The sequence below is a fragment of the Telmatherina bonti genome (assembly GCF_933228915.1).
Source record: "Telmatherina bonti genome assembly, chromosome: 16".
Taxonomy (NCBI): Eukaryota; Metazoa; Chordata; class Actinopteri; order Atheriniformes; family Telmatherinidae; genus Telmatherina; species Telmatherina bonti.
The window spans coordinates 22,067,163-22,083,476 of NC_136614.1; the positions used below are offsets into that span (position 1 = coordinate 22,067,163).

Sequence of the window (16,314 nt, forward strand, 5' to 3'; positions counted from 1 at the left end):
GTCTTTTTAGAGCTAAAATGCTCCATAATACAAACTCTCTTTTCTATGGTTGTAAAAGTTTAACCTTCCAATTATTTTAATGAGTGGCCGATAAAGGGGTAATAGTTATTTTAAAATGTCTACATGCAGTTCCCTGAAGAAAAAACAACAAGAACAAGAACAACAACGACAAAAAACATACATCCAGTTATTAATTCATCAACCAACCATGAAAATTTGAGAATAAGATCTGACCCAAGTTAACCAGTCATTCTTTTGTATTGGGTGGACCACAAATTAAAACACTGTTTCAATACACACACACACACACACACACAACCTTGTATAACCTTACAAGTGCCAGTTAGCTATATAACCTTTCATGAGAACCTCTTGATGGTTTCCCAAATACAAACTGAAAAAAGAAAACAAAACATAAAAAAAAAAACAAAAAAAACCAAAAAAAAAAACCAACGCCCAAGACATATAAACCAGAACCTCAAGAGATACAAGTCTAGCAAAGCTTTTCAGTCAGTTAAACCACTGGATTTTCCAATACTGACATAACAGACTGGTAAAGCCACATGGCTGCTGTGACCATGAGTCATATGGATCCAGACTTCTATACAATCTATGATACAGGTCTATAATAGGCAGGACGTGAAGACAAGAGGCCATTATTCTGGCGGACATCTACAGACATGAGTCTTTGTCAAAAATTGATCAAATTGTCCTAAAATTGTCAAAATATGTTTGAGTTTAAGTCATTTTACTCTCTAAAGTAGCTTCAGCTAATTACAACAAATAATTCAGAACAAACCAAATATATATATTTTTTTTTTTACTCAAATCCAGACTGATTTTCCACTGCATGGAAAGAAACTGCAGCTGCAATTAAGCACACCCAATATAGCCGAGTCTCTTTTAATGTTAAATGTTATGGTTACAAAGTTATTAAGTAAACAACAAACAAATGCAGTGTCGTGCAAAAAACGAGTAACTTTTAATGTAAGTAATCCGTTATACACCGCTGTAAATACTAACCTGACACCTGAGATGCCACAAAAAGCCGAACAAACATTATATAAAATTTTATAAAATGTTTGTTCGGCTTTTTGTGGCTGACAAGACAGCGTATAAGACCCGATAGAAACTTTAATGTTTGATGTTATAAACAGTAAAACTGCTTGAATGACTTCTAAAGTCTGATGCAGAATATTTCTGTCATGCATTGCATCATAACAAGCCCCATAACTTTTCATGTTTAAGTTTATTAAGTTGCAGGTGATGGATGGTCATTAGCTAACCAAGTTATAACTAGTTCACCAGAAACTTACAAGTAGATGACCAGAAGTGCGTCTTCTACAAACATCTTAAATTAATACCAGTTGACATCATTAAAGGAGCACTGCTCCAAGTTTCTTGACAAAGCTGAGTGACATCTAATGGTGTCGGTGCATTTCTGATCTTGATAAGTGAGGCCGCTGCTTGTCAAGCTAGCCGCTACTGCGCGTTAGCTTCCAGTAACGATGCTGCTTTAAACTAATGTTTTCAGAGTTAACACACAGGATGTGGTCACTGCTTCCTCTCAACCTACCTGGCCCGTCGCTGACAGGGAACGGCCGAGAGTCCGGTAAATACACGGGTACCGCGATAACATACTGCTAGGAGACGGCTATTTAATGAGTTCGTTTGCTTCCCTACCGGGAGATAGCAGCAAGCGGCGGTGCGGGACTCGCTGCACCTCCGCGGGAAGGCGGTCCTACAAGGAGGAACCTCTGCTGCTGGAAGGAGGGGGTTATGAGGCTCGGCTGGAGTGCAAAGTTGACACGAACAAACACTCAGCTACATCATACATGAAGTTGTTAATTAAGACACACACACACACCCAATAGGATTTGTTTTACTTGTCAAAGATTTAACTTTATTTTTCCCATAACTGGACTGTACCATTCTCTATCTCAGCGCTACTACTACTAATTCTTACAATTTTAGAACATTTTCTTTTTTTTTAATTTTTTTTTTTTTATTTATCACAAAGCCAGTGTCTCATTAAAAATACATCATATAAGTAACACAGAATAAACCTCCTTTGTTAAAAAAAAAGAAAAAAAGAAAAGGAATAGAAAGGCGGTATTTTTCTCCTAAAAGGTCTGTCATTTTCAGGTGGAATAACATTTAATTATGAGGCAGACAGTAATGGGATAGGCTGTAAGATGAGACCACTCCTCCTGGTTTCTGGAGGGCATTAGGCAGATCCCCTATAAGTGAGCCTCTCTCCTTCCTGAAGCTTCAGGACCGCTGACTTCTCCAGTCCTGTTGGGACGCCTCCAGGTAGGTTATCACTTTTTGATCTGGGTAATCCTCTATTACAAAAATGTTAGACGGCTGTCTTACCTTGTATGTTTTGACAGCATGGCATTGATTGCAAATGACTGATTATACATATATTTTTCACCCCTCTCTCTGTTAAAGTTTAACAAGCATGACTCAAAGCCTTTGGAGCAAAGGCATGTACTCTTCCAGTGGCATTTGCCTTGACAACTGCCCTGTGGACCATCTACCTCCTTTTCAACCTGACTTTGTTCCATCAAATGCAGATGCATTAAGTGTTCCTGTAACTTCATACAAAGATAAAGAGAGCATGAAACTGTTGCCGGACGAGCATATTTACAGCAGTGGAGATACTGCTTCAGGTTTGATGTGTTCCAACCCAACAAGCCTCAATTCATCCAAAGAAAGTAGTGTTGGGCATTTACCCAGAAGACACACATCTCCTGCTCCTTATGGTCACCATGACTGGAATCTAAACACTGGACATCAAGCAAAACGAGCCAGAGTAGAAAACATTATTAAAGGTATGACCTGTACAGATGTGACAACAAATCAACACAAAGCGGCTGATTATATGCCGGAAGATGAAGCCAGTCAAGAAGTGGCTACTAGTCAGGGGACAAGAAAGCAGCTTGAGGGACAACCTCAGCATTTCAGACAGCTCAGAACAAAGTTCAGTCACACAGATGGAGGAAATGATAGCAAAAACGGCAGTAAGGAAGAGAAATACCCCAGCTGGAACGACTCTTCTGATACTCCTCCACGGGAAGAATTTACAGATTCATGCAATGAATTCGAAAGCAGCTTGGAAAGAAAGTATCAAGGATGGAAGAAAATGAAGCTGTTGAACTACTACCAGTCCAAACCAGAGCGAATAAGGCTGATGGCCGATGTTTTAAAGTGTGAACTGTCCAGAGCTGTTAGTAGGAGCATTGACTCCATTTTTAAAAGCATGCCACTTTTACAGACATCGGCATCTGATGCAGAGAATTCAATGGCCACAAGACAGTTTCCGTTGTCTGAGCCTATAGAGAGAAAATTAAGATTTTCTTGCTGTGGGACTCCAGACATGGACATCTCAGATGTGCAAACAGAAGCTCTGTCACTGGTTGTACAAAAGCCAGAACTGGAAAGATCCAGACCAACACCTACCCATCATCCCAAATCTCCGACCCCCTTCAGTCACAGTGCAGCTCTGCATGACAATCAAACACTTGAAAGAAACCCCAATGCAGATTATCAACATTATCTCAGATGCATGCAGGATGGATGCACTGAAGCTGGTCAATCAAAGCTTGACACACACTGGAGTTCAACCAAAGTAAAATCAAAAGTCAACTCCAGATCTGTGAGAAGCCCGCAGACCCACTCTTTGTCCATGGATCCACTGCTTTTGGAAAGTCTATGTCTCCCTCATGTGAAGATTGAATCTGACAGCCTGTTGAAAAGTAGCCCGTACATGCTGAATGTATCCTTCATAAGTTATTATCAATGCTGAATCCCTGATCTTTTGTGTTCTCATGTGGCAGAAAAATAGAAAAAAAAGCCATAACTAGAGCTTGTGAACCACTTGCCCTGCAATACCAGAGATAATGCTCAGGTTTAAATGACCCAGTATGTAACATTGTCTCAAGCTTTGATCTTCAAAAAAGTGGTTTCCCTCATCTTCTGAGCTTTATGGCAAAATATCTGTGGTTTCATATAGTTTTTTTTTCTGTTGTTATTTATGGGATGTTTTTATTCTTAACACTGGTTTATTATAGGAAGGTTTGACAACAAACCACCTGAAGAAAGCAAAGCTTATGTTCTTTTACACTCGCTACCCGAGCTCACTGGTTTTGAGGATGTGTTTCCATGATGTGCAGGTAAGACAATGTTTCTATTGATTAGCATAAAAAAAAAAAAAAAAAATCCAATTAAAAATAACATAACGGAAAATACAGTGTAATCTTCTCATTTGAAAGAAAACTGAAACTAAAAAAAAAAAAACCCCAAAAACTTCCATCCTTATTAATACTCAGTATGTTCTGTCATTCCCAAGTTGATTACATGTCATTTTCAAAACATCTGTATTTTATCCCAGAAATCAATTTACACAACAAAACAGAGCAAACACGACACTGTGACATAGTAAAACAGGTTTATTTTATTTGCTTCATATTTATGTCGCACAAAGAACAAATAATATATAATGATTGCATATCAATCACATTACCTCCTGTTTGTCGTCCTCAGTTCACACGGTGCATCACCTCGCAGCTCATCAAGTGGTTCAGCAACTTCAGAGAATTTTACTACATCCAGATGGAGAAGTTTGCCCGAAGCGCGCTCATGGAAGGAGTTGTTGATGTGAGGGATCTGACTGTGGACAGAGAATCAGAACTTTTCAGAGCTCTCAACATGCACTACAACAAAGCAAATGACTACCAGGTAAGGAGGATTCTGGCCTGTCTGCATAAATACTCAAGATTTCTACCTAAAATAAATATATCATGGGGTGTTTGAGGAGCATGAAATCCTGAGGTGTTTTTTTTTTTTTTTTGGCGATTTAATGTTTTACTACATTTAGTGCTCCTGATTACTTGTGGTATTTATTCATGACATGTACAGTCCTATTCAAATGTATTCATACTCTGTCATTAAAGAAAAGGCTGAATTTACAAGTCACTCAAATAACTGGGGGTTAAAAAAAAAAACAGGAATGAAAAAAAAAAACTTGCTCAAATATAATTAGTGATATAAGACTTTTTTTTAATTTAATTGAGCTGAAGAAAAGAAACCCAAGAACAAATCAGTCATGGAAAAATTAGAGCACTTTTCTGATGAACAGTGGGACAAAATACCTTACAACCGGTGCAGAAGTCTGATTGAGACACCTGGCTGTAGTGGAAACATCGAAGGATTGTTTAACAAAATATTAGTTTATGAGTGATGTAACATTATATTTGTTTGCTTTTTAAAGCTATTTCTGTTGAACCCAAAAAAAAAAAAAAAAAAAAAAAAAAAAGATTTTCATAAAATGTTCATTTTATTACTGCTTTTGTCAATTGCAGCTTGTTTTCCAGGCAGCTGTTTTCCCCATTTAAGGGGATGGTATGAATAAATTTGAGGACTGTATATTAAATCTTTTAAATATTTATCATTATTCTTATATTTAGATACATTTATTCAACTTTTGAGAGCATTTCAGCACATGGCAACTTGATAGTTAATTCTCATCAGTAAAAGAATAAATAATATTGATAATAATCCAAAAACCTTTGGACAGAAACAACAGAAGGAAAACTGGTGACCTTCATACATTTTTCTCAAAGCAAAATGTAAAATGCTACCAGAGTTATGATTTTAGATTTCATGTTTATTGTTGCCATTTTACTTTAGTAAATCTACTAAATAAAATTTTACACAGAAGTACAAAGGATTAAATTTAATCAGAATGTGTTCAACTTGTTTTGATTGCCCCCACATAAATTAAACATGAATAAATAATGTGAAAAATAAATACAATAGCAATTATAGGTAGTTCCCCCGAAACACATCAGGACCATAATCCAGACATGGAGGTCTATCAACCAAAGCTTCACAAAAAAAGTTTGTTTTTGCTATCACCTTGAAGAAGTCTGGTATTTTGGAAAAGATTATCCCAGAGGGTTGAGTTAAAAGAGCTAAAAGGGGAACTCACTTTTGTTTTCAATGTGGTAAAAGGGATAAAAGGAGATTTGAGAATCAGTAAAGCGAAAAACAACAACAACAACAACAAAAACCCCTCAAGAATGTTAACAGGAAGAAAAGTCAGTTATATGCGTAATCAGCAGAATCTCAAAATATATTCCAAATTTTAATTAAAGTTTCACCAAGTTGACAAGACAATACCGATTAAGACTGTATTTGTTTGGATGACATCCAAACAAATACAATACAAAAATGTTAATTTATTATTTATTGTTAATTATTTATTGTTATTATTTAATGTTAATTTATCATTTATTTTGGTATTTCAGATCTTGTTTATATTCATTGTGTCGCTGGGTTTACAAAAATTTGCCCAATCATATTTATTTTTGATGTCAACATAATGATAGTTTGCACAACTCTCTGGGCTTCTCAACAGATTCGCCAACTTTTGCTTCAATTTTTCATAGAACTGCAGATGTAGTGGGTACAATAACAGCAGGACAAAGCACATTCATTAAGATAATGAAGTAAAATAATTATTTGTTTTAGATTAGGTTTACATCTTGGACCATTTTCTTTTCAATACATCAATGGTAAAAAACTTGATTGTGTTATAATGTGAATATTTAGCACCGCTTAGGTTTTGACATGTCAAAAGAAGTAATTGTTAAACAGTTTGCAAATAATGACACCAGTGTACATTATAATAATAAAACACATTTTAAAAGAGATGCGTCAAGATTTAATATAAACGCAAATTAAAAACAGCAGCTCAGTGTTGCTTCATGCTATAAATTTTGTTAATAGCCACATCCTAAACTACAATGAGGAAATCCATTTTGCAATTTTAAGTTGTGTTAAATGTGTAAATACTATTTATTGAATATTAAATGCAATGTGAATAATTCAAGGAGAGAGCACCTAATTAAATCCTGTAAACTGGTAATCCTTGTATAATTAAATGGAGAATTATTCACACTGTATTTTATTTATTTCTTTTAATGTTTAACAAAATACAAATAGGTTTAATGGCCCCTTACAATGAAATCATTTAAAAGATCATTTGCAGAAACAAAGCATCAATTTTGCCTCAAAGGGCATGAGAGAAAAAACAGGGCAGCATGGGGAGGATATAAAGGATTATCCATATATAAAAAGATTTTTATTGTCTCCATTTAAATGTTGAGCATGCTTTTTCTTCAAGAAGCAGCACTCTGGAGGTTCGCCGCATCACTGTAGAGTAAAATTTCTGTTTGAAAGTATTCTGACTGGCAGCCTACACTGGTAAATGCTCAGCATATATTCCACATGAATAATTTTTACAGTACAAACACAAACACAGTTTGTTTTCAAAGGGCCACAAAGGGTCGAATGTTGAAACAGCTACAATATCTCAAATGTTACACCTGCTATCAGTGGCATTTAGGAAAAGTAAAACTACTGCCATATTTCAGAGCTCTACTAGTTTCTTCTCCATTAGTTTATTGTGGTTCTCAGCCGTTACCTGCACTGTTTTCCATGACTGGTAATGCATTGGTTTAGCAATGAATGGTCTAGCAGTGGGATCTCTAAAGCAAATAAAAAACTATCCAGTCTTTTAAAAACCCTACATCACGCAAGTATTTGATGCAAGTTAAGCTTTTTGACGCCAAGTCTGCAAAATACAAACTACTAAAGCTGCATACAACACTAAGCCTATTCATCATTTAAGTGAGCAAGTTTAGCCTCAATTCCAACAAACTTCTAATAGCAGAGCTGGTGTGAAATTGTGGTATATCCTTAGAATGGAAAAATGACCATGAAGTAAAGGTTGTGTTTTAGGGAGAGTGTGACCTCCTTAACTGTTTTGAATTGTAAAGTAATCATCGTTGAACATGTATGAGCTAATGTATGAAGCTCAAAGTCAGTTATGTGTGGGCTGTAAAAATTATTTCATTCAGTCAAGTTTTTTTTCTCCTCTTTTTTCCTTCACCCCCTCCCCCCACCCCTTTAAAAAAAAAAAAAAAAAAAAAAATTCTCTTGGGTTTAGGCAATTAAGATAATTGCTTAGATAAGAATATTCTTCCCACAGTTGTAATTATCTTTGGTCTTTGGTTTTAAAACAGATGCACACCCATTGTGTTGAATAAAGATTTGTTTTGTTAAGTCATCCATGACACCATTTTCCGTGAAACCAGTAGACAAAACAGCTGTGTTAAATGTCCATCCATACTAGCTTCATGAGGTCAGTGAGGAGTGTACAATGGTACTGCCCACAAATATGCAAAAACATCAGGATGGTTTCACTTCATGTAGACAAATCATCTGAGTGGATTAGGAAACTTCGAAAGGGGTTTAACCCAATACCACCAAGGTTTACTCAAAATTAGCTGGAGGAAGGCTTATCAAAAACTAATTGACCATCAAACAATGCATACCACCTTAAAGTGGATTTAATCCTAAAATGAGATAATCTGCATTATAAACAAGTAGTCTCACATGATTATCTTGTGGTTATTCTCAAACATTTTGCAGTTTTAACAAATTAACCAATAACTCCCTTTTCTTTCAGTCTTAAGAGGCTCAACGTATGCCTCCATATTACTACAATTCAACAGATTAACAACTCTATTAAAAATGCAAGTTAAAAGCCAGGTAAAGACAATGGCAGCTTTAGATATATGCAGCAGTAAATGGCATCCATTATAGTTCCAGATGTTTTTACATTTGTTGGTCATTACAACTCACTAAGTCAAAGTGTGTTACTTACCTTGATACGCATAATTTAAGAGTCTACAATGCACCAAATCTATAATGTATAACTCATTCTCTTTCTGACATAGATTAGGTGAACAGAATGCATGCCAACAACTGGGATCCCCCACCACCTATTTTTTTCCATATGGATTTACAGGTCCCTGAAAGATTCCTTCAAGTGGCTGAGATTACACTCAGAGAATTTCACATCGCCATTTCAACAGGAAAAGATCGGGATCCATCCTGGAAGAAAGCAATCTACAAGGTGATTTGCAAACTGGACAGTGATGTACCAAGTGAATTTAAAATACACCACTCTGCGTAAAAAAAACCACCAGGGGACATCTTGTGCCACAGCCGTTTTGTCACAATGTGGACTTACTAATTCCTTGATGTGTTGTTTGAAATGTAAAAACATGCTACAGGAGGTAGGTCATCAGGAAAGCACATGACCCATCATCTCCAAGCAAGCGCCAGTGATGTTTTGAGTGTGTAACAGTTAGATTTATCAACTACTATAGCTGGTGTGTATATATATATATATATATATATATATATATATATATATATATATATGTATATTATGCAGTACGAAATAGTGAAGACACTGAAGATTATATCTTTTAGAAAAGAAGTCATTGAGTCACAGAGAACACATTTAGTTTTTGAAGAAACATTTCTTTAGAACCACCACAAAATGAAGTCCACACAATAGGAGAAATATATTTAATATTTAAAAGAGCATATTAACAGTTTATGTATATACAAGATATGCATATAAAAGAAGACTGTCCGTAAGCTTGCGCTATTCTTACATCAACTATTTCAGTCAAATTGTTCTCTTCCATACTTACCATTAGATCTTATTCATACATTATCTTGCTGTCCAGAGGCACCACCTTTATCCGGAGATGTGTATTTGGTCATTTCTGACGACTTCTGCTTGCTGATAAAATTCTTGGAAAAATGTAAATTCCACTTGCTGGGTTCCTCAAGTGTTAGAAGATATGAAATTGGTTTATAAAGACATAAACTTGTCTTGTTCCACTGCAGCATACTGTATGAAAGATGAAAGCAGCTACCAGGTCAATTTAAAAAAAAAAAAAAAAAAAAAAAAAAAAAAGAGGAGGAAAATAATATTTCTTTTTCCATTTAGTCTGACAGATCCTCGAGGGTTAACCACTGAATGGAATATGAAGGTAGCACAATGAAAGTGTGCAGTGCACAGAACAACTAATGTGAGAAGTAAATGCCAACTAATATGCAAGACTGGCACTGAAATACCCATTTTAAAGGAATTAATAAATTAATGTAATGTGTAAACCAACTGCAGTCTGCGACAGCATTAAAGAATGGAGGCTAAGGAAACTGAGAAGACAATGTGCAGAGAAAGCATAATACCCATGTGTTTATCACATCTCATTGCACTGAAAGTCTTATAAAACATAAAGAATGGATGGTCAAACAAAATGGACTGGGAGCTTCAGGGGGAAATTAGAAAAACTCAGGAGGCCAAATTCAACTTTTTAAAAGAACAATTTCCATTTAAAAGGAAAACTTAAAAAAGAAAACATTTGCAAAGTGATGGTCTTGTGTATCTGAGGACATATTAACAGTAAGTTCTGAACTCAAATATAAGAGAATGATAAATGCTATGAGCCTGTGAACATACTTGTGTTATGTTAATCTTGTTGAACAAACAAAAGAACTATTCTACAAAGAACAGCATCTTTTTGAGCTGGAGACGGAATATCAATTAAATGCTGTTTTTAGCCAATTTAAAATAAATGTTAATTATAATGTATATAAGTGATCAGAAACCAATAATATATGTGGAATACAAGTAATTTTTAATTATGACAAAGATAAAATGTTATTAAAATAGGCAAACTGTCATTTTAGTCTTTTAGGAGCCACACCTAATCCACTTTTATGACAAATAAAGCTGTTTAAAAATGTATGAGCTGGTACTTTTTTTTTTTTTTTAAACTCTTGTATTTACCTTCCAAAACATCCCAACATGAAGCATGAAATCACGCAAAAAACTTTTAAGTCCAATTTTAAACTTTGCTTCACTTAGCCACAGGCCCAGGAATCAATAGAGGCTCAATTCCACTTCCGATTCATGGCGCGGGTTACAGTGACATTTGGAACCGTTATATAAATTCATAGCAAACACATACTTAAGGTTAAAAAAGGGAACCTAATACAATAAAAATATAAATACAGGTAGGTTAGACTTATATGCCTTTTAAAAAACAAAAGAAATTGGGTTTCCTTGTCAGGAAATCCAACTAACAACTCTCAATAAGTTGAAAGTTTTGAGAAACTTTTATTGACTCTTTCAACTACACACTGATGAGAAAACAGTGCTATAAGTTTACAATACATGAAGTTGGAAGAGTAGAAAATAGAAGCAATAAAGATAAAAAACAAGACTGAATGCATGGCTATCATAGATGATAAACTACAACCTAAAATGTGAATATCCAGTGGAGGGTGGAGTACATTTTGTACCGTTATTTAACAAAGAATTTTGATAACTATAGGAAGTATCGTCTCAGTAAGTGTTTCGCCGCCACTTGGCAGAAGTATTTTCACATTCTGGACACCTGCGGAAAGAAAAAGATGTCATTTTCTGTTGGTTTTGTTTACTGTATCTTCTTTTGTTAGCTATATTCAAACATCCATTCATACAAAATATAATACTGTTCCAACTGTATTACAGGAATCACAAGTAATTTTAATACACTGGTGTAAAAATGACTGTGGAAGCAGTAAAATAAACCCCTTTGAGAAAAAATGGCTAAAAACAGAAAAATTGAATATGTGTTACAGTTTTGCCAAACTAACATTTCTTTGAAATAAAGAATAAATTAATTAACTTTAAATGCCATAGTATGGTAAATGGTAGGCTGAAAAGTAATGGTCTTGGCTTTACAATACAATTATTCATTTAAAATCTTTTGAACCTCAATTGCATTAGTTTATCTGTTGTTGGGTTGACTATGATTAATAGTCACTCTGCAATCTAAGAAAACCTTGCTTATAGGAAGAAAAACAGTCTATTTGTGCCTAAATATCTTAAACCTAAACTTGGTGTGGCAGGATTAAATAAACCACTTCATGTTTTTAGTGACTTAAAATGAGCATTTCTGTCAAAAGAGTTTGGCCAATTCTGATGCTGCTGACCCCATGCCCATACTTAGCTTTTAAGTTATTTTCTAACCCCTAAACTGTGTTTATGCCAAATTCCATCTACGGTCAAAAATGCACTTACTAGATACCAGATAAGCACCTCATATCTTGAATAACTACCATTTTAATTGTAGAATATATACTCAAATAACCATTTACACACTAAATGTACATAATGAACCTGCTAACTTTTTGGGTATAATCTGCATACCCAAAACGAGGTAACATGAAAAAGCATCATACATACCTTTCAATAAACCAAAATATGGGATAAGATTCTAATCTTCTTAGAAATACTTGGTACGGTTGAGAGCTCTTTGTGCCAACTGGCCACTCTCATCCGTTATCCTTTCCCAGTCCGTTTGACCAACCACAAAACCAATAGCACGTTTGCGATCTGCATCTTTTTGCTCTTCAAGATCAGCCCATCGAACCTAAACAAAATGAAGAAAAATCTGGGTTTCATACTGAGAGCATGAAATAAATTAAGAAGCATTTCAGATGCAGATAGTTAAAATCTGTTTTTTTTCTAAAAAAGTGCTTACAAACTCTGGGATCACAGACTTTACATTCAAATTGACATTTCCAAATTGCCTCAGTGTCAAAGACCCTTCTGCGTGAATGAAAAAAACAGAAAGATGAGAAAAATATACCCTTTTCTTTCCCGGTTCAGACATGCGTGTAGCATAGTCATCTGGCAGCTGAAGATAGTCCTCCAGGTCTGATGTTTGTTCACCTTCACGCTTCCTCTTCCCACCACTCACCAGACCATCCAATTTGTCTGTTTAAAAGGAAGACTATTGTTCAGGCCACCTATACCCTCCCATAAAAATTTAATCAGTCCACTTTTTAACATTATCATGTTCAGCACTTTTATCGCTTTATGTTTTCCATTTTTTTTCCAGGGTCTGTATAAAGTCTCTTTCAACAAATAATTTTGTTTTGGTCAGACATGCTTACACAGAATTCGATTGCAAAACTTGACAATACAAATCAACTTATGATGTATTGGCAGGAACACTTCCCTCACATATATGAATTAACAGTTACAAATAGCATATCTGTTTGGGCTGGGCAATATAACATGTTGTGGTGGTCAGTCAATAACTTGTCAGTCAATAACTGATTTGGTTTGCAGGACAAAAGCCGCAAAAAAATTAGTTTCAGAACCACTAAAATACTTGCACTAGAATGCAAATAAAGTGAGTATCTTTAGCTGTCTCTTTCTGTGGTGTTTTTCTGTATGCCAAATTAGAACTGGTGGAGGTAGACTACAAATATACTGGCATTTCCCATCAGCAAAGAGTTTGCTGGAATTAAAAAAAAAAATTATACATGTAATGTATATTAACTCAAATCATAAACATAAAAACACAATTTCCTGAGAACACGATCATGTTCCAGGTATGAGTATATAAAAAGAAAATGGTAAGGTGAAAAACACTGCACTGATGCAATACATCTACACCACAGAGATAAGAGGAATTAGAACAATACCTACCAAGTTTGGCCTCAGATGTGTCCATCTCCCATTTGCTTTTTGGAACATAACCCTATATTAAGAAAAACACTGCAATGGTTAAATGTCTGGGTGGTACAGGGAGAAGGGGAAGGAGGAGAGAGCAGGGAAAGGTGCTGGCTGGAAAGAGAGGAAACCACTTTATCAGACGTGGCAGACAAGCAAAACTGGCATGAAACATTAGTTCATATATATAATCTGCTAACACATGCATGCACACAAGTAGGTTTACAGAAAACTGTGAAAAACTGAAGTTTTAAGAATAAGCCTTTGGTCTATGTGAAACATTAAGGACTAAATGATAAACACCCGCATTGCTCCTCTTTGGAGAACACTAAATATTTGCTGATGCCAAGTTTAGGCCTTGGAACTACAGTTTCTGATGGCTGCATGAAAAAGATCATATTGTTGATTAACAAATTTATTCCCCTCCCCCCCTTCATCTGAGAAGATCATGTAAGACAACGAAAAACAAACAATGACATTTATTTTTTGGTTTAACTATACAAATATTAGTTTCTGGATAGACAGTGGTGAGTTTCACTAAACTACAGACCATCTGACTTAACCTGAGAGTACTGAACATTTCACTTTTAGATTAGGTAACCACCTGTAACTTTCTGTTAATGTGGCTTTTCAATTTTTAATCACCATTTACAATGTTATCTGTTTGCTTTGAAAGTCAGCACCCAAGATTTTAGTTACGCCTCAGTGGCCTAAAGCTTTGGTTCAGGGTGGTAATCTACACCTACATACAGTTAAACTGGCTTTGCTAGTTTGAAGCAGATGCTGCAAGCAACTTGTGGCTTTTTGAGCACTCAACCTGTTTGACACTCTGCATTCATCTGCATCTAGAAGCTGGTAATTGAGCTTTTATGTGGCGGTTTTTGGTTGCTTAAAGTAAGAGGAACTAGAGGCACAACGGTTCATGTTTCAGTGTATTATAAATAAAATACATTTATTGCAACATTTAGTGTTGTTTTTAAACACCTTTTCATGACATTAAAACAGCAGCAATAGGTCTATATGTACATGAAACAAACATCATCTTAACCCAAAATGTAAGTTCTCCCAAAAATAAAGAAAAGATTTTGTTTTGGTGGGCATGTCTTTTTTTTCCTTTCTTTTTTTTCAGGTAACTGTTAAACACACTGGGTGTAGCTATTTTGTTTTCCTAAAAACAGATTTGCAACTTTTCTAGACACTTCATACAGCTGTCAGAAGTGTTGTGGAAGTAGAAAAAAGTAGAAAACTGCAGAGCATTGGGGAGGAAGCCAGACACAAATGCTATGTAAGGAAATGTCTTGTTTGGGGGAGTCTTTTTTTTTTTTTTGCAGGTGTGCACATCTTCCAAGCCTCCTCCATGTGCATGAATATTAGAGCAGAGCACTACAAAACTGCTAAAACTTACTGCCAAAACATTCAGCTACTACTGAGTGCAGCAGCTTCAATCAAATCAACATCTCATAACAATCACAAAAAAGTAAGTAAATTAAACGATTGCAACTTAGACGGCTCAAGGCACACAAGCAATGATGCTGTCCACAGTGCCATAAGAATGGGAAAGGGATCATCTGTGCCATTTGAAAACATTGATGTATTAAACAGTAAAGACACAAAACAGTCAAAGTAATGCTACTTTTATCATTTGAAAATATTAGGATCCCAATGCAATCAGAAATAAAATATACTAAAATGTGCTACTTTTAGAGCCCCACCCTTCCCCTACAATTAAGCCCAGTAGCTGTTTTTCCTGCCACATAAACTAAAGGCAGGCAACAGGCAACTCCTTTTCAGATCTACCTCTCACATTTGTGCCTGTTGCTGTGTTGGACTGAAGGACCCCTGAGGTAATGAGGTTTTGTAGCTCTGGCTTGAGATACATACGGCATGTAGACAAACAACAGACCTAACAAAAGTAACAATTACAAATCTGATTAAACCACAATAGCAGTTGCTTTATTGCATTCGGTCTACATGACATTTACAATGTCAATGGCCATCTTTGAGAGAGCAGACTGCTTCTGATTGGTTGGACCAGTCACTGAAAATGCATTTTGTTTTAAAGCGGTTCAATCATGCACATTTCAGTCTAATTTATTTTGATAAGCAAGTCCAGAAGGGCAATAAATAATCAAGCATTTTTCACAAACCCCTTCATTCATTTTGTATTGATCCTCTCAGATCAGCCAGAAACAAACAAACAGAGAAAGCTCCGCCCTATTTCCTGCCTGCGGGCCGCGTCTGATTGGTCAACTGCTAGGAGTAGTTATACTAAACAGTGAAGTTGGGTGTGGCTTTCTTCTTGTGAACGTGCACAACCTAGAGTAGATGACGAATCACTGAGTCTCTCTCTTGGGACGTCACTAAAATTTCAAAAATAGAAAAAACTCTTTAAAACCAATTGTTTCTGTTGCCATGGAAACCAATTATAGAGATCTGGAAAACTCAAACATGCGTTTAGGTGATAGAAACACAGTGCCGCTCATATGTATGATAAGTATTCAACACTATAACACTTAAAGCTCAGAAAACTAGAAATAGCATAATAGCGCCTCTTTAAGTCTAACCTAGCAATGCTGAGTTTCATCAAGCTCATACAGCCCAAAGGAGGAATATGTGCTTCTCTCCAAAAACTGCCCTGAACAAAGTCCAACAGAAGCACTTTCCATGGCATGTGGTGGCCACTCTAAAAACAGATCATTAGTTCCTATATAAACTAGATTCTTGTTGTGCTGTTTAGCCCATGGTCCCTGTCTTCAAAGTATGAATAAAGTTATTGTAAAGTTATTGTTTATGGTTCTGTTTAAAATGAATAAACCTAAACTGACATGCGTCACATGTCAGTTATATATATATATATATATATATAT

The 16,314-nt window shown here is 35.6% G+C and overlaps 1 protein-coding gene across 1 annotated transcript in view; it reads right to left on the minus strand.

Annotated features, from left to right (window-relative positions):
• ylpm1 (YLP motif containing 1) overlaps positions 1–16,314 on the minus strand; it is a gene marked incomplete at its 3' end in the record, with an annotated part of 41,615 nt that overhangs the window by 4,973 nt on the left and 20,328 nt on the right. Inside the window, exons 18-22 of the mRNA XM_079255112.1 lie at positions 13,424–13,475; positions 12,576–12,703; positions 12,216–12,356; positions 1,684–1,790; positions 1,577–1,640 (exon numbers count right to left, since the gene is read on the minus strand). Coding sequence (XP_079111238.1) covers positions 1,577–1,640; positions 1,684–1,790; positions 12,216–12,356; positions 12,576–12,703; positions 13,424–13,475 — 492 coding nt within the window. The remainder of the gene's footprint in view (positions 1–1,576; positions 1,641–1,683; positions 1,791–12,215; positions 12,357–12,575; positions 12,704–13,423; positions 13,476–16,314) is intronic.